This window comes from Drosophila yakuba, chromosome 4 (genome assembly GCF_016746365.2).
Source record: "Drosophila yakuba strain Tai18E2 chromosome 4, Prin_Dyak_Tai18E2_2.1, whole genome shotgun sequence".
NCBI classification, from domain to species: Eukaryota; Metazoa; Arthropoda; class Insecta; order Diptera; family Drosophilidae; genus Drosophila; species Drosophila yakuba.
Window position 1 is genome coordinate 294,277 of NC_052531.2, and position 21,585 is coordinate 315,861.

The 21,585-nt window shown below is 38.0% G+C and overlaps 1 protein-coding gene across 11 annotated transcripts; it reads left to right on the top strand.

The window, feature by feature from the left end:
• Positions 1-476: 476 nt before the first annotated feature.
• LOC6523714 (rho GTPase-activating protein 6) lies at positions 477-21,474 on the top strand. Of its 11 annotated transcripts, XM_015191305.2 has the most exons (13): positions 3,156-3,280; positions 4,167-4,248; positions 4,305-4,459; positions 4,518-4,662; positions 5,179-5,271; positions 5,348-5,505; positions 16,986-17,267; positions 17,330-17,480; positions 17,533-17,818; positions 18,485-18,619; positions 20,782-20,859; positions 20,919-21,097; positions 21,166-21,474. In XM_015191305.2, the coding sequence occupies exons 3-13, from the start codon at positions 4,328-4,330 to the stop codon at positions 21,384-21,386; spliced, it is 1,860 nt and encodes a 619-aa protein (XP_015046791.1). In that variant the 5' UTR covers positions 3,156-3,280; positions 4,167-4,248; positions 4,305-4,327; the 3' UTR covers positions 21,387-21,474. The 11 variants fall into 11 exon arrangements, 9 of the variants coding, with proteins under 9 accessions (XP_039233013.1, XP_039233012.1, XP_039233011.1 ...); XM_039377079.2 differs by lacking the exons at positions 3,156-3,280; positions 4,167-4,248 and adding an exon at positions 477-602; XM_015191306.3 differs by lacking the exon at positions 4,167-4,248 and having other exon boundaries at positions 717-3,280.
• The last annotated feature ends 111 nt before the right edge of the window (positions 21,475-21,585 follow it).

Sequence of the window (21,585 nt, forward strand, 5' to 3'; positions counted from 1 at the left end):
TGGTAAGCGGGTCATCATGAACATATCCAAAAAATTCTACATGTTATTTATACTAGTTACACGTAGAGTAAAAGGTTACTGGATTGGATGAAAAGTATTTAACAAGTAGAAGGAAGCGTTTCCGATATATATGTATGTATATTCTTGATGTAGACTACCAATTTCTATTACTAGCCAACAATATTTTGAAATATCATCTTGGTTCTAGTATCATATATTTGGGAAAATCGACAATAGCATTCTCGTTTGTTTTTTATCAATACCAATAAAATATTAATTTTCATCATAAATTTAATTATTTGAGGATTAGTGTCAGTTACTTAGGCCCAAGACAGGGCACACAATAAAATTCTCTTTCGCTCTATCGCAGGCTTGTCCCGTCTTCGTCAACCTTTCGGTATTTCTTTTTTCCAAAAATAGCTCCATACAGGTAGAACTATAACTTATCAATTACCAGCTTCCATAGCACCTGATCCATGTGGAAAATGACATTATTTGTTAATTACAGTACTTAAATTGAAAATGAAAATACAAATTCAAAAATTGTTTACATATTCATCAATAGGTTTGTCTGGTATAAGCACGTCGATTGGGAAATTAAGGTATGTATATTGTATACATACATATATGATTGCTGTCTTGCTTGTAAATATGTATACATTTAAAAAGTGTCCATATTCATGAGTGTGTTTTGGGAACGTTTATATGTATGTACGTTTCTATACTAGCCGTACCCGAGCGGAAAGCTTGTGTACCATAAATACATTCAAAATAATATCTCGTAATTTTCGAAATATTTTTATGTATTTTTCTGAAAATACTGTTTCTTCTCTTAATATGTACACGTTATCTCGTCATGGATTTGGTGTTGTTTTGCGAGTTCTTATGTTTAACAGTGTCTTAAGTGCAAATCAATAATATAACGTATTAAAATAAAACCTAACAAATAAATAAACATCAACCGCAAGCTGGCTAAGTTACTGTCTGTTAATAAAGTTATGCAATAGTAATGTTTATTCCAGAAATCCAACTATAATATTGTGTACTTTGAAATATTTATAAAATCATTCACATATGTAGATACCAATTCTATTGTATATGTAAGCTATCTTCCATTAGAAAAGCAAATATATGCATTTATAAATAATTTTGTGCGTTTACCTAGCATATTACTTTTCAAATCTCTGTATAAATGTTAACCTACCTTCTAAAAATATGTAATGTGCTAATGCACTGACAATTGATATGTATCAAACGTAGTGTCAAACTTAAAAATGTGCACGTCGAACCCCTGTATATACAATAAAAAAGTATACAGACCTATCGGTATTTATTTATAAGATACCATCCTAAATCTGTCTGTCAACGTAAAATATGGAATCTGCAAAGAAACACGAAAAATCTGTGAACTATTTGACGACATTGAGAAGTCCCATGGCGGTCGTAAAAAAAAGGTCAGGGCCGTTGGAAAGAGCTCTTGAGGAAGTGAACGACGGTACAGCCGTATCGGAAATATGGTCGTTGCCGTCAGAAGACCCACATTGTCCAGATGCCTTTAGCATGCGTAAGCCAGTGAATTTTGGAAGTAAGCTCTTTGAAGGAGCTCCTTCTCCAAATAAACTGCGACGTCGCAGCACAAAAGACAAGGAAAAAAAACGCGAGCGCTGGCTTCTAACTCGAAAAACCTGGAGATATATGACAGATGCAGGCCGCAAGCTAATTCCCGATGGTTATCAAACTGGGTCATGTAATCATGACCTAATTAAAGATCAATTTCAACGGGTGTGTTTATCTGAACCAAGTTTTATTTTATGGAGTCGAAGAACATCATATCCAGGAGCATTCAGCAGTTCTAAGCGGAAATTAAAACCATTGTCGAGGCACGCAAGTGCCACCCGCAGAAAACATGCAGTTGGTGCAACAAAAGATTATCATATTGCCGATCGAGTCATCGAATTATTACAGACGTATCTTCAACTTCGTGATGCATACAAAACCACAACATTACTTGGAACTAAAACGGTTCGGCCAGACCAAACATCATCTCCTAGTGCACAAAGGCCTAACTTTAAAAACAAGAGTGACAACCATCAAGTAATGTCATCCGGCACATCGATTCAAAGCGAGCTTTTGTCCCATCTTAAATTGTTATCTAATAGCCCTATATTTGCACATGAGGGAGTTCAGTTTAAGTTTGACAATGCACACCTAGACATTCTCGAAGACAAAGTTCTTTTGAAGAAAATCTATAGCGCACTTAAAAAACAGCAGCTTCATCGAACGCTACATTCCAATGATCCGTATATCGATAATATTTCAACTTCATTGTCTTGCTTATTAAAAAATGGAATGCAATTATCTAGAGGTATCATTGATATAAACAATAAGTTACTACATGAAAATTTTGTATGTCTTAAGAATTGTGATACTACCCCCCTTTTATCAAGCGCAAAAACAGAACTTTATTTAGATCTGAATAAAGTCCCACAAAACGTTGAGTTTAAAAACGAATGCCACTCGAACGGGCAGATCGTTGAAAGAATCCTAAAAACCTGTGGAACTCAAACGAACTTTATTCAACTTAGCGAGCTAAAAACTTTGGCGCAGCAGTACAACCCTATGGTAAAAAATTGCAATACTACTGAAGAGCCAAATAAAAATAACTGTTTAAAATCTTCCAATTTAATAAGTAGGAAAAGTTCAATTGACGAAGATATTTCTCAATCAGTTAGCGATACGATTAAACGGTATTTAAACATGGCAAGAAAAAAAAGTATGCAAGATTCTGACTCAAACCGATTTAAATCGATTAACTATGACAAAAACTTGAGAAATATCAAAGCAAAGGGCGTAATAAATCCACCGGGAATAAGTGCAGGATTACACAAAGCTGTACAAACGTTAAATGCTTGGCCTCTCATAGCTTTGGATTTTATACGGGGAAACGAATGTTCTTCAAATCTTAAAAACGCTCACTTAGAATGGTTAAGATTAGAGGATGAGCGAAGTCAGATACATTTAGAGTGGGAAAAAAATCTAACAGAAATAAGGAGTAAAGTGCACACAAATCCACAAATTGCAAGTCCGGGAAACAGCCATACGTATTCCAAGTGCATTTCTGCACCTACTTCGCCGACTAGTCATTCAAAGTTAGAAAAGGCTATAAAGACTTCCAGCGGACTAATATCTTCGAGCTCTCAATTTATTTTAAATATTTTGCACGGACATAGCAATGCTGGACACAATTTTAACACATTTACAGACAAATTCCTGGATTCAAGTAAGTATACATGCGTATTGTTTATTTTAATTATATACCGTTGGAGTTAGGTCTAAACTAAGCAAAAGAGAACGCCCTGTCTGGTTCGATTTGAACTAGATTTTGGTGTTCATTGACGTTTTATTATTACTATTATTGAAGAATTTCGGCGCCAAAAATATGATAGTTGCAAAGAGTTAAAATAAAAATTTTCTGTACTTGTGTTACCAGATCTATGGATATTAAATAATCTGTCTACCTTTTAAAGTATGCAGGCTGACTTTCTTAAAAAAGTTCAAAGGAATGTGTTTGAGGTTTAACTGTGGATTTATATATAGAAGATGTGTTTAATATTTCACAATAATCTAACCGATAAAGTAGAATTTGTGGAAAATATATTCAAACTATCTCCCTCTCCCAAAATCTGTACTGTACTGTACGCGATGGTAGATTTGTTCACTACTATAATTACTCAAAACAAGAGAGAAAGACGTAGTCGAGTTTCTCGACTATCAGATACCCGTTACTCAGCTAGTGGAAGTGCAAACGAGAAAAAATAATTTTTTTATCATATCAATAGAAACTTGAATTTGAAAAGAGAAATAATAACATTCTTAAAAATTTCAACCCTTTTTTTAAAATATGTGGGATGTTTTGGACGGTTTAAGGGCGACACATTCATTAATTTTCACTGCATATATGTCTCTGGAATCTGAATGCCTAATCTAAACCATCTAGCATTTTTGTTTCCTGAGATGTCGATATCTACATGTTACATACTTTTCAATGAATTATTATACCCTTTTACTCTACAAGGAACGTTTATAAAAATATTTTATGATTAAAATAAACATGATGCAAAATGTTGTAGTTCTTGTAAAAAAATCTTGTTTTTTCCTTTTTCGAGATGGAAGGGTGAATGGAAGAGTAACTATTTAATGTCCAATTGGAGTTAAATATTATATTAAAGTTACCGAAAAACATATCAGGTAGGGTATAACATTATAACTTCTTCCTAATTACCTTGACTTACTTCCAATTTTAGATCAGGGTCATGCAACGGCAAGTATGCAGAAGTCAAAATCGTTATCTAATGTGGGCCAATTTGTAACAAAACGAATGTGGCGGAGTCGATCCAAAAGCCAAAATAAACGGAGTGTCTCTAAGAACTCTACACCAACTCTAAAATGGTATCCGTCGGTGAGAAAATAATCTTGTAATTTAAATTAAATACAAAACCTCTTAAAATCAATTTCAGGAGAACTATTTATGGATTTCAGAGTCTGGCGAATCTTTTCAAATAGTGGAGACAAATCTAACAAGGCTGTCAAAAACAGAATCAGATATAGTAAGAAATTTTGCATTCGAAAAAATTCAGGAACTAAATATTGGAGATATTGAAGGTTAGTTAAAATGAACATTTGGATGCATTTGTAAAATAGTAATTACCATAAAGTAATTGTATTTCTGAAAGGATGACCTACGGAATCGATTTATACCTGTCCGTTCAGTTATTGTAAAGAATGTTAAAGGAAGCGTTTCTGATCCTATAAAGTATATAAATTCTTGATCAGGATCCCTAGTCGAGTAGATCTGGCCATGACCGTCTTTTTGTCCGAATGCTCGTCGAGATCTAATCAACAAGAAAAGCTAGAAAGTTGAAATTAAGTATGCAGATTCCAAAAACATAGACACGAATTCTAACGCCCAAGAATGTCAAGCACACACATTTGAAATTGTATTTTTTATTAATCTTGTTCAAAACTGTCACTTCCACATTTTTTTGAGTCATGAGGTTTTTTTGTGGGAAAATTCCAATAGTTCATAATTAATACAAAATAATTTATATTTTTATTAAATCATGATGTATATTAATAATAAAGCTTATAATGACCATGTTTTACTAATTAAATTTATAGATTTAAAAACATCGTTCCAAAAACGACAAGCTACTCCTAAAAAAAAATCCTTGACTACAAGCTTTTTTGATAATGGAAAGAAGTATGATGACAGTAAGTGAATTTATGCATACAGCCTATTATTATTAATCACAATGTTAAAAATAATTAAAACTTATTATATTTTAAGATGGTCGCACAGTATTGTTCGGAACTTCTTTGGAATGTTGCTTAGCAAGAGACAGACAACGCAAAGTTTATATAGAAGACCGATCGAAGTATTCACTAATGTCAGTGTTTCGTGGAAGCGGTAGTACCCCAGGAAGTGTTTTGAAGCTTAATGATAATGTAAGTCTTATAATTTCGACCAATTTTTAAATTTATCTCTATCCGTCCTGCTTCTTCTAAACGAACACACGCACAAGCTGAGCTTACCGCACAGTTTTAGTTGATTATATAATATATCGGTTAGAAACGAAGAACTAAGAAGAATTAAATTAAAGCGTCTCCAAATAAGATAGTGGAAGTGTTTAGACTAATTAAGGGGCAGTCATATTCCTAAACAAGATGGTGCTTTAAGTCCCGCTAGCTATGATTTATTTTTTCTATCCTTTAAGTGTCCTAGCTCTTCAGACTCCCTAGAAGTTGTTATATGTATGTAAGATGGAAAGGCATTAGGAAAGCAGCATACTACCAGCAGAAAAGCAGCAGAATACTAGCAGAAAAATCAGCAGAATACTAGCAGAAAAATCAGCAGAATATCAGCAGAGGATTAAGCAGTTTAACATTAACATTGCAGCAGCAGCTGAAAAGTACATGACGCGCTATGATATTGGGGAAAAAAAGGGCAGGCAACGCGGAAGCAAGAGGAAGCGAGATATCAGAAGAAGGAGGAATCAGCAGAGACAGAAAAGTGACGCCAAAGGAGAAAAAGTGAAGAAAGCAAAAATAGCCGAACAATCTTGTTACACTTCCAACAATATTAATACTTATACTTTATAATAATATGTCGAGTTGAGCATAATAATCAGCTGAGTTATTTGGGGGCTAGTGATCACGCTGTCCCGAGGTCTTAAAAGAATCAAGAAGCGGGAATGAATAACTGATAAGTGAGAAGACAATAAAGCCAGAATTTTCTAGAATTCCACTTGCAAAACGAAGTCAGCCGTACTATACAAGGTCAGTGGCTGTTGCAGGGAAAAATCGTAAAATGACGGATTTGGATAACGACGATCAGAAGCTCGAAGAAGCAAGTAGAGCGGCCTCCAATGCAGGAGTTAGGGCTACTGAAAACTGCTCTATCGCCGAAAACACAAGGACGCTGAAGGATCTTGTCGAGCTCCTCGCCGGAAACTGGGGATTCGACGATAAAAACAATACTAGTTGCTCAGTAACGGCGGAAAGCTTTGCAAAAATCATTCCTAAGTTTGACGGTGAATCCATACCAGTCAAGCATTGGTTTAACAATTTTGATCCTAATGCTGAAGCTTACGGTTTAAACATTAAGCAGATGTATGTCCAAGCGTTTCCATGACGAACACTGCGAAATTGTTATTGGATTCGACTTACGTACATCAATACACCGAGACTGCTAGAGACTGAGTTTACTCGTCAGTACGTATGCAATGCAGATGACCATGAGCAGCTCTGTGATCGAAAAAAGCGAAAGCAGGAATCATTTCGCGAGTATCTTTTGCAGATGAGAAAAATTGCATCACTTGGCAGCTTAGATGCACGTTTGGTAATACGCTATATAGTGGATGGCCTAAAATGAGGAGCGTCTTTAAATACACTCTCTATAGTTGCAAATCTTTTAGAGAGCTGCAGAAGCAGTATGAGGTTTTTGAACGCGTAGCCGAAAAGGGAAATAAGCCGTTCCAGTCAAGCGATGGTAATTGGACATCAAACCAGAAGAAGCAGCACGAGTTCAACGATAAAAAGAATCATTGCTTTAACTGTGGATCCGCAGATCATTTGCATAAGGATTGTAAGGCTGCCACAAAATGCTTTAGTTGCAACAAAGAGGGACACATGTCTAAGAATTGTCCTGGATCAACTGCTGGTATTCCAGTTGTGCGAGGTTCGAATTGCATGAAGAAGGTCACTCTGAACGACGTAGAAGTTGAATGCCTGGTGGATACTGGAGCCGATGTATCTATATTGAGAAAGTTCATCTTCAACGAAATGCCGAATGTCGTCCTGGAGAAAAGCGCTTCGAAGTTGCGTGGGTTAGGAAAGAAAACGACGAGCACAGTGGGATGCTTTTTTGCTGATTTTGCGGTAGACGAAGTGACAGTTCCGCAAAATTTTGTTGTCGTAGAGGATGAGGACATCGAGTATGACGCGCTGCTTGGATTCGATTTTATTTCAAAGTTCAACCTTTCATTGTCGGCAGAAGGGAATAAGTCTTCTTCCCCGCTGGGAGAGAGAGCTTGTGAGGAACCAAATCAGATGAGTGTTTATAATATTAACACAAATGATGAAATCGATGTTCCTCCCCAGTACGCAAAAGAAGTGTCGATGCTAATCAACAACTATAAGGCAGGTTTCAAAGGTCCCAGTTAAGCTGCGAATTGTTCCAGATGGCGAAATCATCCCATTTCGTCAGCATCCGAGTCGAATCACACCCGTCGTCTGTCGGTACCCGGGAAAACATCCGTACGTCAGATACCCGGGCAATCATCCTTTTGTCCATCGAGGAGAAGACTCAGGGATAACTCCAGTCTCAAAGAAAAACGTCAAGGAGCAAGGACACTAGCATCCTTTAAAGGAAATAACAGGACTAACAAGGAACACACTTTGAAGGAAGGCCATAGTTCCACGAAATTCTTAGGATGGGCGGCAAGGAGTCTAAGGCCTCCGACAACACAGCAAATGTGATAAACACCGTGGAGGTTGTCGACCACAAACAGGAAATAGAAGGAGTACAACATACCCTGAAATTCATCGCTGCTATACTGATCTTCCTGACTCTGTTAAAGATCGTAAAAATGTACAAGAGATCCGTACAGCGGAGGAGGGACCATCACCATGTCCTGGACAGAATTGTCTCCGGAGTCCCGCAGAGTGCCTAATTAAAAATACAAACTGCAAAATAATTAAAAGGTCAAGTGAACCGGTGCAGGCCGTTAATGTGAACGTCAGCAAAAACCAAAACAACAGCAAGTGCTCGCTCCAAGTAACCTGAGGGCCGAATAGCAGCCAAAGCGTGCTACAAAAGAACAGAAACCCAACTCATTCATACGTTTATATATATGCATACTCCACTTAGTGTATTTTTTTTTTATTTTGTGTTTGTGTATATCTTACCGTTCGGTTACAATTAAGTGGTGCACGAAAGTATATGTATGTATAACTCCATCACTATATATGTATATAGCAACACCCAGGATCCAACGCGTCGAGATCTCATCGCTCCGGATTTAAGTGGGGTAAGTTTGACGGAACCCTGTTCCCAAGTTTTTTTATATTCATATATATACATATATTCCCGTGCTCATTTTATTTTTGCACCATTACTACATATAAATATATTTGTGTCAGGTTTAAAGAAAAATATCTTATTGTCAGCCTCTTCCAGGCAATTTATTTCAATAATAAGAGTTAAATATTTTGTGTTCCATATTGTTTTAAATTAATAAAAATTACTTTTCAGCGACGAGTATCCGCCTTGTTTTTGTTAAGCAAAAACAAGAGCCCTTAGAGCGACGTTTGTAGTCGTGAATAGCCAACAATTTTTGTTGACGTGCGCACCTTTGCTTTGTGATGAATTCGATACTCCTCGCTAACAACAGTTATAGCCAACTTATCATCCATTTTGTATGCTAGCTTTTTAATTCTTGTTTGTATTACATGGCACTAGCCAACAATCTATTATTCAATAAAATTATGCTATTATTATAACTACAACAAAATAAGTAGTTAAACATTTCCAGAAGGGGTACTGACGCGCGAAGGAGTAGGTCAAAAACGATGACATAACGTTTGACGGACAACCTTGACAAAAGGGGATCGTATTGCGCGGACCGCGACGATCCATCAGGCATGCGGAAGCATGAAGGGGAGGGAACGTGGCCGAAACATTGCCCGATCGTTTTACGATCAAGCTACCGCTTGTGGGGCAGTGAGGACTGTTGACTGACGAACGGTACGAACTTTTTCAGGCACTACTAATATTTATTCTCGTTATGTTGGGCAGGTGAGGGGCTTACCAAGATCCCACGACCCAAAATCGACGAGCTTACGCCGGCATCCTGGTGCCTGAACATCGGATGCCCCTCCTCGGCCTGAGTCCTTTCACAGGACGCAGGCACGAATACACCGACGTAACAGAATTGGCGCCCAACGAAAGTATTTGTCATATTTGTTAAGGAATAGTGTCATTGCTCTCAACGAAAAGTAGGCATAAATTCCATCATTTAATGACCTAATTAATTTGACCATGTATAGAATATTGGACTTAAGTAGAATCAGTGAGCGCTTACTAACTTTTTTACTATTTAGCATAATTTTAGCATTAAAGTCCCCAACTTCTGCAACCGAAATCACGTATAAATGGTTCAGAATAGAGGTATGACTTTAAGATGACTTTCGTTTATTATCCTTTTAAAATCATAAGTCCATTGTTTTGTCATTAGAAAAATCGGTTTGAAAAAGAAAAAAAAAATTCCTTAATTCAAAAATGTGGGAGATTTTCTTGTTATAATATCAAACAACTAAGTGCCGATCGACTATTTTTTCTGTTGTGGAATCCGAACGTAGCAGTCAAATAGCAGCAAGTTGTGAGGTCCGCAAATATCGGTCAAACAGCCTGATTTTCCGACGACTGGCGGGAGGGTGTTTTCGGACATACACTGTCTTAGAAGGTCCAGTTCACATATGGAGCCATTGTAAAAGCTCTCCAAGAGAAGGTGGGCCAGCTCACATATGGAACCAAGTAAAAGCTCCCCTGGAAAAAAGAGGGCCAGTACACGTACAGAACCATAGTAAAAGCTCCCCAGGAAAAAGCGGGCCAGTTCACGTACGAAACCTAGTAAAATTTCCCTAAGCAGTGGAAGACAGAGGCATGTTGGCCGGGTGTAACCATGTCAGAGCAACGACCAACATCTCCGGGCAGTTATTTTTTTTGGTTTTTGGGGCTTAAGTACCGGACGGTTTTTTGACTGAGGAGAGACTTATTAATGGCGTAGCAGCACCCCAGCTTACCTATCTTATTTTAACAGTTGAAGTCAGAAATATATTTAGCTGCAAGCTACCAAGCAGAACACAAAGAAAAAATAAAACAAAAAAACAAATAGAGCAATCCAAAAACGTAAATGGGGGGGCCAAAAAAGAAAGTGTTGCTTCAACCCGCCACCGGGAGAGTTACCCGATCGCGAACACAAGAAGAGGGTCTTGCACCAAGAAGTGCGAGTGCGGGAGACACCCCCCGACTGTATGAGGCACTAGATCAAGAGAGTCTACAAAACTTCGAGAACCAGCCGGAAGAGATAGGACACTTGTCCGAACAGATTGAAAGCACGATGGATGAAGCAGCCGGAGGAATAGATTTACCGCTAGGACAGCCTAGAGGACGCTCTAGCATGTTGCCACGGTACCATGCAAGTTCCGAAGACCGTTCGGAGATGGCCGATAAGCGGGAACGAGAACTAATGGAGTTGGTGAAGCAGAGTAGAGAAATGGAATTGAAAATGATTGGAAATAATTTGACGGAACAAGCCGCGGTATGACCGTTGAAAGTTTTTTATTCCGTGTGGAAAAACTACAGGAATTATATAACATAAGCCGACAGCAAGTTTTCAGAGAATTTCATAGTCTGCTGATCGGCGCAGCCAGCAAGTGGTATTGGCAACTCATGGAGGATCGAGCCGAGGATTATGATTTCGATTACTATTCGCTCACCAGGGAAATGAAAAGCGCTTTTTCCACCGGAAGTGACCTAATGAAGATCAAAGAATTAATGGAGAGGAAACAAGGGCATAACGAGTCTTTCAGCGATTATGTCGCCGACATGCACAACTTACACTTTAAGTTTAAACACAAGATCGCCGAGGCGGAATTTGTAGAACTTTTGAAGGATAACTTGAACTCCCAAATGGGTGGGTTACTGTTGACGTCCCCAATAAGATCACTGGCAGAGCTTAAAAAGGAGGGGCTCAGAGTGGATCGGTGGTTAAGAAACCATGGGAAACCGATGCGAGGTAGACCTGTAAATTAGATCCAACGCTCAGAGAGGCAAGGACGTATTCCCGATGGTGTCCTTGTGGAAGAATTCCAAAGCAGACCAGAAGACAGCCGCGAGTCCAACAGAACAGCGCCTGGGTGCGGAAACTCTTTGCACAATATGATTTGCTATACGTGTGGATACGGAGTGGATTTCTACCGTCAAAACCCCGGGAACAAGAATCCGTGCACGTCTCGATTCCATGAGTCCACTTGTCGTTTTTGCCAGAAGTCCAGTAAGGACGATAAACCGGGAAATTCGTCATACCCATAAATTACCGTAAGCTCAAAATTATCAAACACATAAGAACCTAGAACAACAAGTTGCTAACGTAGTCAGCAGAGTGTGGTGGGTCGAAGCCTCACGTTGGCTTATAATGGGCGCATAATGAGAACCACATACCAACAAAGAAAAAGAAAAACAAGAGAGAACGCTATAGTCGAGTTCCCCAACTATCTGATACCCGTTACTCAGCTAGTGAAAGTGCGAAGGAGGTCTTCAACACTGACAGTTTTTGCCGGTTTGTGGTCGTTAGAGTGGGCGTGGCAAAAAGTTTTTTGGCAAATCGATAGAAATTTATAAGACTAATACAAAAATGAAAAAATATCAAAACTTTTTTCAAAAGTGTGGGCGTGGCAGTTTTGGGCGGTTTGTGGGCGCTAGAGTGGGCGTGGCAGCATGATTTGACAAACTTGCGCTGCGTCTATGTCCCTGGAGTCTGTATGCTTAATCTCAACATTCTAGCTTTTGTAGTTCCTGAGATCTCGACGTTCATACGGACAGACAGACGGACGGACAGACGAACGGACGGAGAGACGGACAAGGCCAAATCGACTCGGCTATTGATCCTGATCAATAATATATATACTTTATATGGTCGGAAACGCTTCCTTCTGCCTGTTACATACTTTTCAACGAATCTAGTATACCCTTTTACTCTACGAGTAACGGGTATAAAAAAGGAAACAAACAAAAATGGCGTACGTCCTTTCTTTTTGCGAAGTCATTCCATGTGTAACCGCATCGATCACATCGAGCCTGTTGCGTACACCCTTTTTGGAAGATCGTAAGACTTTAAAGATTCAAAGCCGGAATCTAAAAGCAGGGGAAGGGGTACCATCACCCCGTTGACTCAGTTGGATTGCGACAAAGAAAATGCAAGTCGACAGTAAACGAGTCTCCGATGACCCGGTCAGCGGCCGCAATAGATTGCAGAAAGTAAAAAAAATCAACACCAGTTCCGGGCACACTTCACCGAAGGGGGTATTGACTACCCAAAATAGGGGAAAGTGAGAAATATGATTCTTACGTGGGAACACTTGGAACAGAAGACCATCGAGGAGAAGACTCAGGGATAACTCCAGTCTCAAAGAAAAACGTCAAGGAGCAAGGACACTAGCATCCTTTAAAGGAAATAACAGGACTAACAAGGAACACACTTTGAAGGAAGGCCATAGTTCCACGAAATTCTTAGGCTGGGCGGCAAGGAGTCTAAGGCCTCCGACAACACAGCAAATGTGATAAACACCGTGGAGGTTGTCGACCACAAACAGGAAATAGAAGGAGAACAACATACCCTTCATCGCTGCTATACTGATCTTCCTGCCTCTGTTAAAGATCGTAAAAATGTACAAGAGATCCGTACAGCGGAGGAGGGACCATCACCATGTCCTGGACAGAATTGTCTCCGGAGTCCCGCAGAGTGCTTAATTAAAAATACAAACTGCAAAATAATTAAAAGGTCAAGTGAACCGGTGCAGGCCGTTAATGTGAACATCAGCAAAAACCAAACAACAGCAAGTGCTCGCAACTCATTCATACGTTTATATATATGCATACTCCACTTAGTGTATTTTTTATACCCGTTACTCGTAGAGTAAAAGGGTATACTAGATTCGTTGAAAAGTATGTAACAGGCAGAAGGAAGCGTTTCCGACCATATAAAGTATATATATTCTTGATCAGGATCAATAGCCGAGTCGATCTGGCCATGTCCGTCTGTCCGTCCGTCTGTCCGTCTGTCTGTCCGTATGAACGTCGAGATCTCAGGAACTACAAAAGCTAGAAAGTTGAGATTAAGCATACAAACTCCAGGGACATAGAAGCAGCGCAAGTTTGTCGATTCATGTTGCCATGCCCACTCTAACGCCCACAAACCGCCCAAAACTGCCACGCCCACACTTTTGAAAAATGTTTTGATATTTTTTCATTTTTATATTGGTCTTGTGAATTTCTATCGATTTGCCAAGAAACGTTCTGCCACGCCCACTATAACGCCTACAAACCGCCAAAAACTGTGTTTAAGACTCTCCTTTTCCCTTCCACTAGCTGAGTAACGGGTATCAGATAGTCGGGGAACTCGACTATAGCGTTCTCTCTTGTTTTTATTTTGTGTTTGTGTATATCTTATTATCGTTCGGTTACAATTAAGTGGTGCACGAAAGTATATGTATGTATAACTCCATCACTATATATGTATATAGCAACACCCAGGATCCAACGCGTCGAGATCTCATCGCCCCGGATTAAAGTGGGGTAAGTTTGACGGAACCCTGTTCCCAAGTTTTTTTATATTCATATATATACTTATATTCCCGTGCTCATTTTATTTTTACACCATTACTACATATACATAAATATATTTGTGTCAGGTTTAAAGAAAAATATCTTACTGTCAGCCTCTTCCAGGCAATTTATTTCATTAATAGGTATTAAATATTTTTGGTTCCATATTGTTTTAAATTAATAAAAATTTCTTTTCAGCGACGAGTATCCGCCTTATTTTTGTTATGTCAATAATTTTTGTTGACGTGCGCACCTTTGCTTGGTGATGAATTCGATACTCCTCGCTAACAACAGTTATAGCCAACTTATCATCAATTTGTATGCTAGCTTTTTAATTCTTGTTTGTATTACATGGCACTAGCCAACAATCTATTACTCAAAAAAATTATGCTATTATTGTAACTAAAACAAAATAAGTAGTTAAACATTTCCAGAAGGGGTACTGACGCGCGAAGGAGTAGGTCAAAAACGATGACATAACGTTTGACGGACAACCTTGACAAAAGGGGATCGTATTGCGCGGCCCGCGACGATCCATCAGGCATGCGGAAGCATGAAGGGGAGGGAACGTGGCCGAAACATTGCCCGATCGTTTTACGATCAAGCTACCGCTTGTGGGGCAGTGAGGACTGTTGACTGACGAACGGTACGAACTTTTTCAGGCACTACTAATATTTATTCTCGTTATGTTGGGGAGGTGAGGGGCTTACCAAGATCCCACGACCCAAAATCGACGAACTTACGCCGGCATCCTGGTGCCTGAACATCGGATGCCCCTTCCTCGGCCCGAGTCCTTTTCACAGGACACTGGCACGAATACACCGACGTAACAGAGCAGTACAAGCTTTTTTGGGACTGACCGGATTTTTTAGGAAATTTGTTTTCAACTATTCACAGATTCCACGCCCATTAACTGATCTGCTGCGAAAAGATGTTCGTTTTGAAATGGCTGAGCCTCAGATGAAATCATTCCAGAGGCTAAAGGATGCGCCAAAACCGTGTTACACACGGACGCATCGAAAGACGCATTTGCAGCGGAATTAATGCAATAGTCGGATTGCAGACTTCCCCCAATCCAGTATTGGGGGTTGCATGTTGATCATTTAGGTCCCATGGATGCAACTGGAAAGAAATATAAATACAGATTTGCGATGGTGGATTCATTCACGAAGTTCATATGGCTTTTCCCTACAAAGACTACGAGCAGCGAGTAAACATTGAAGAAAATCGAGATTTGGTCGGATGTATTTGGCAACCCAGTGCGCATTGTTTCAGACAGAGGCTCCGCCTTTACGGCCAACTTGTTTGAAGAGCATATGAAGGAAAACGGTGTTGACCATGTCTAGAGTACAACCGGAGTTCCTCGAGAAAACGGACAGATCGAAAGGGTGAACCGCACGGTTTTATCAATAATATCAAAGCTTTCATCAGAAGATCCAGGCAAGTGGTTTAAGGCAGTGTCAGTAGTGCAGCGAGCTGTAAATTCCCACGTACATGCGTCAACGAAGAAGTCACCATTTGAGCTAATGTTTGGCGTGAAAATGAACAATAAGCCCACCGATCGAATAACACATCTTTTAGAAGAGGAGATGTATTCCTCGACGAGGAACGCCACCAGCATAGACAAGAGGCCAAGGCCAATATTCAGCGGAAACAGGATTCGTACAAGAAGAACTTTGATTCGAATCGAAAACCAGCAGTAAATTATCAAGTTGGAGACCTAGTTGCTATTCGCCGGACACAGTTTATCGCAGGAAAGAAACTGACTGCCGAATATTTGGGGGCCGTATGAAATTTCGAAAGTCAAAAGAAATGGTCGTTATGATGTTCGAACAGCAGCTAACGTAGAAGGTCCCACCAACACTACCACCAGCTGTGATCACATGAAGTTGTGGCGTTACGCGCAGGACAATGATGGTGCTTGGCCACAGATGAGTAATCAGGAATGGCCGAATGTAAATTGGAAAGGTATCAGGAAAGCAGCAGAGAGTCAGCAGAAAGGCAGCAGAATACCAGCAGAATACTAGCAGAAAAATCAGCAGAACATCAGCAGAGGATTAAGCAGTTCAACATTAACATTACAGCAGCGGCTGAAGAGTACATGACGCGCTATGACATTGGGGGAAAAAAGGGCTGGCGACGCGGAAGCAAGAGGAAGCGAGATATCAGAAGAAGTAGGAATCAGCAGAGACAGAAAAGTGACGCCAAGGGAGAAAAAGTGAAGAAAGCAGAAATAGCCAAACAATCTTGTTGCATTTCCAACAATATATTAATACTTATACTTTGTAATAATAAATAGAGTTGAGCATAATAACTCAGCTCACATGTATAACACGTAGATCAAATCACTTACCGAATCCTTTACCTCGTCATGTGTTGTTTTTGTTTGATATTATACATACATACATTATATATACATCCGGTTATAAAGACTTTCAAGGGATCGACGATTTTACGTCGTAATACCCGAAAAACGCACTAACAGAAGGGGGAAAAAAATTTTTTTTTCGCTTTTTTTATGGTTTCTATGTTTGTAATAAGTTTTAATATAAAACAAATAAATTTTTTTTAACATTAAGTGCATTGCCTCAAATTTGACGAATTTACGCATTAAGTTTTATTGGAAAAAAGCTGAAAAAACTAGAAATATAACGGGAATATAACGGGAATATAGGAATAATGTCTGCTAACGCACGCTGTAAACATTTTTGTGACGTCGGTCACAGATATTTACATTCATTTCTAACAGAGTGCTGTATTTTTTATGTGGAACGTCGCAATATCCGGTTGAATTAAGAAAAATCTCTTCGGTATAAGCGGTTTGTCGCTAAAAGCGGAGACGTGGTAACAACGTTCCAAACTAAGAGAACCCTAAAACTTGGTAAACAGTAGAACTACATTTATAAACTTATTATATTTATAAAAACTAAATTTTTTTATTATTTGATGGAGATTGGTACAGTTTGCCTTTAAGGCAAGCTCACTAATCATTCAGTTCATATCTAAAATATAAAATGTTAAATGAAAGTTCTTTTTTCAGGTCAGGTCATGGGAAAGCTTACCATCAAAGTCTCTTGAATACGGAATTACGGACCTCTCTGAATATTCTAGAGGCTCCTTTACAAATATATTAAAGCCTTTGGCATCGCTATCTCATTCTGAAATTGAACGCAATGAAATGAATTTCGTTAAGTCCTTTGAAGAGCCATCAAAATTAATGGTACCAATATTCGTAAACACCTGTATTGATTACTTAGAAGAGAAAGGATTACAACAGGTTGGGCTCTTTCGGGTGAGCACATCCAAAAAACGAGTAAATCAAGTAAGTGTTGAACATTCCATTCAAAAAAGTGTTTTCATATTTCTATCTGTTTTATTTACTAGTTGCGAAAGGAATTCGATAAAGATATTAATTTTGGAATTTCTGTTGACACATGCCCACATGATGTAGCCACACTGCTTAAAGAATTTCTACGTGATCTTCCGGAACCACTACTTTGCAACACACTCTATTTAACGTTTTTAAAAACACAACGCATGTATTGTAAACTTGCATAAGCATTCAGCATTAATCAAACGATTTTCAGGTATTCGGAATCGACGCTTGCAACTAGAGGCTATATCACATTTGATAAGACTACTTCCCGAACCACACAGAGACACGTTGTACGTCTTACTAGTATTTCTAGCTAAAGTGGCAGCACGCAGCGATGATATATGGTCTACTGATGGATGTTGCGTAACTCTTGGAAATAAAATGGATAGCAATAATCTAGCCACAGTATTTGCTCCAAATATTTTGCGTAGCACACTTTTGACATTTTCAAGGGATAAAGAGCAAGAAAATATGAGCGATGCAATTAATGTCGTGAGGTTAGTAGAATATTATACTTATCTGTTGCCTCAATTTATCATATCGTAATTTTTAAGACAATTTGAAGCCCGAACCCAATCTACTATCTCGTAAAATGTTGCCTAAAAGAGTGGGCGTTAAAACTTTTCCGAAATTTGTAGGCGTTAGAAGGGGCTTTGCCAAATTATTTTTGATATACCGATAGAACAAAAGTGTGGGCGTCTCTATGATCTGAGTTTAGGAAATTTTCCTTTAGATATAAATAACGACCTAGATAATGTACATACATATGTGTAATGTAATGTAATTTAAGACATTACGATGTCTTTGGTTTAAAGAAAACTTATCCACAGCTAAACTAAACTTATTATTATTATTCTTTTTAAAAGCTCAATAAAGTAAATAATATAATATTTTATATATATATATCTTTATAGATTATCTCACCGGCAAAGTGTTAAAAATAGTTTTCGGCAAATTTTATATATGTTAAACTTATCCACAGCTAAACTAAACTTATTATTATTATTCTTTTTAAAAGCTCAATAAAGTGAATAATATAATATTTTATATATATATATCTTTATAGATTATCTCACCGGCAAAGTGTTAAAAATAGTTTTCGGCAAATTTTATATATGTTATAAAATTATATATGTTTTCTTTCAAATTATTTTCTTTACCAGAACCATGATAAATCACTATGAAGCACTTTTCAAGATATCAGCAGAATTACTTAATGCCATTTATACGCATGGGCTGGAAGCTTGTCCCGAAAAGTTATATGAGCTAATTTCTACGAAAGTAAATCGATCCGAATGGTAAGTTTTGATTAAAAAAATGCATTTGCTTTTTTGGTATAAGGTTTTATTATTACAAATGTATGACCCTAAGTAACGCGAATTTGATATTACAAAGATTAGATCAATATATAATTATACCCGTTACTCGTAGAGTAAAAGGGTATACTAGATTCGTTGAAAAGTATGTAACAGGCAGAAGGAAGCGTTTCCGACCATATAAAGTATATATATTCTTGATCAGGATCAGTAGCCGAGTCGATCTGGCCATGTCCGTCTGTCCGTCCGTCTGTCCGTCTGTCCGTCCGTATGAACGTCGAGATCTCTGGAACTACAAAAGCTAGAAAGTTGAGATTAAGTATACAGACTCCAGGGACATAGACGCAGCGCAAGTTTGTCGATTCAGGTTGCCACGCCCACTCTAACGCCCACAAACCGCCCAAAACTGCCACGCCCACATTTTTGAAAAATGTTTTAATATTTTTCCATTTTTGCATTGGTCTTTTAAATTTCTATCGATTTGCAAAAAAACTTTTTGCCACGCCCACTCTAACGCCCAAAAACCGCCAAAAGCTGCCACGCCCACACTTTTGAAAAATGTTTTGATATTTTTTTATTTTTGTATTAGTCTTGTAAATTTCTATCTATTTGCCAAAAAACTTTTGGCCACGCCCACTCTAACGCCCACAAACCGCCAAAAACTGTCCTTCGCACTTACACTAGCTGAGTAACGGGTATCAGATAGTCGGGGAACTCGACTATAGCGTTCTCTCTTGTTTTTTTATAACATTGTATTGTTTATGTATAAGTTAAATGATTATTTAAATTAGAAATAATAAATATATATATGTTTTGTGGATGAGTTTTTTTGTAATTGAAATAAGGCGTCGATCGGTTAGTTTATATTCTAATACTAAGTTTATATTTTCTCAATCGATTTGAATTGAAGTTGTCAATCCTTTCCCCAAACTGATCTTTTTATTTGAATGTGTTGTTACCTACACTCATACAAAAAATATAAAAACTAAAAAATATAATATTTTCTGCCAAAATACAATATCTAAAATGTAAATATTCAAAAAGCGTTACCAACATTTGTATCATTCATTTTCTGTGAATGCCAAAAATGTAAATTTTTAATAATAAAGTATGGTCGATCAGGGATCAAGATCGACTACCTTCGAAAATGATTAAGAGACCTTCAGTCTGACCTTTGAACTCGTTAGATTTAGAAAAATACGCGAAAAATTAAAACAAACTTTTTTTTTTTTGTGATATTTGTTGCATTTGGACAATATTTACTTTGAAACACATAAATATAGCATTTGAAAATTCATTTTGAACGACCATCAGAGACTGGTACCAGGTGTTCTTTAGGCATTTAGCTAAAATATGGGCAACCAAATTGGAGGAGCAAGTCTGGCCTGTACAATCTTTTGAAGCAAGCTCGGACATTCCTAAAAAAGAAACTCTGATTTCGATGTACCAACTAATAGACACATTTCTTTTTAGGCTGTACGCCTAGAATCTCGTCTTTGTGGTCAATTGATCTCATTGGCTGTTTTGTCGGAGGCATGTACTCCATGCCGTACCTTTTGAGACTTGTATATTGCTTCCCCTTATTATAACAGTCCCGGACTCTGGAATGCTTGAACTTTTTACAGGATTGGAGCCTTCGTGTCCTCTCTGGGTTCTCTGGACTTCTTGACTTTGAAATGACCACTTTTCATTTTGGACCGAAATCCTTGGCTCTTAAGACGGTCACCTCCCGAGAATGAAATCTTCCGAGAATGACACCTTCTTTGGATGTTACCTCCCGAGAATTAAGCACCTTATCAGGGGGCTTAGGTCTATTTATACCGGCATAGAGCTTTCTATGGACTACTCCGGTCATCGGTCTCATAGGCCAAGGGTTGCCACCTAGCAGTTAAGTTCCCATAATTCCCCTATTTTGGAAGTCAATACCCGGTTGATGAACTGTGCTCGTTACGCGAGTAGAATTTCCATCTAAACAAAACTGCATTTTCTTTGTTGCTTTCTGACTGAATCAACGAGATAGTTGTACCCCTTTCCCTGATTTAGATTCTGGTTGGTTTTATGTGTAAGTCTTCAAAATATTACAAATAGGGTTTACGTTGCAATAATTAAGTAATTTTTATAATAAATTTAACGCTTTTATTTAGGACCCAACAGGAAATAGATGACCCTCAACCAAGCAGTTTATCGAATGTCGCATTCAAAACTCCCATCGAAGGAAAGCGGTTTGTATATTTTAATGTCTTTTTATAATAATATACGCTAATATACGTTACAATTTAAGGAATGACAATATCAATGATTTAAGCAACATTGACTTAAAAAATTCGCATGATAAGCCATCAGATCATAGTCATCCGGATGAAAGTCATAATGAAAATTTAGAGATTCTCACCGCTAGTCTCAAAATATCTGTTCCTGAACAAAGTTACAAAAGTCCCAAAGAGTCTATCAAAAACCAAGGTGAATATATAGTTATTAATCGTTATCCAATATTTACTGACTCTTTTTTTTCACTTTTTTTACCATAGAACTTAAAACGTCATACAAAAAGATTTCTAAATCTAGCCACCTAGCCAATATATCAGATGTCGGTGTCAAGACATTAGGGGCAGATGACGACGAGAACAAAATCAAAATACCTACATCTAACAACTTCTTTGGCATCCATAAACAGGATATTCGCAAAAAAACAACATATAAGCGACAGCACCTAATTTCGAACTCAAGACGAATAAACCAAGAACCATAGATTTTACTTATAATAATTTATATAATTGCTTAACAATAATAGTGTTTTTAAAAAATACATATACTCCTGCTGTGTTGGATGAATTATATATTGCCCACTTTTAAATGGAGCTTATGAGCAGGTCGCATCTGGCCAATGACCAGATCGGTCGAAAAACTTACAACGATTACTGAAACGATTACTAATACGAGAAGTTTAA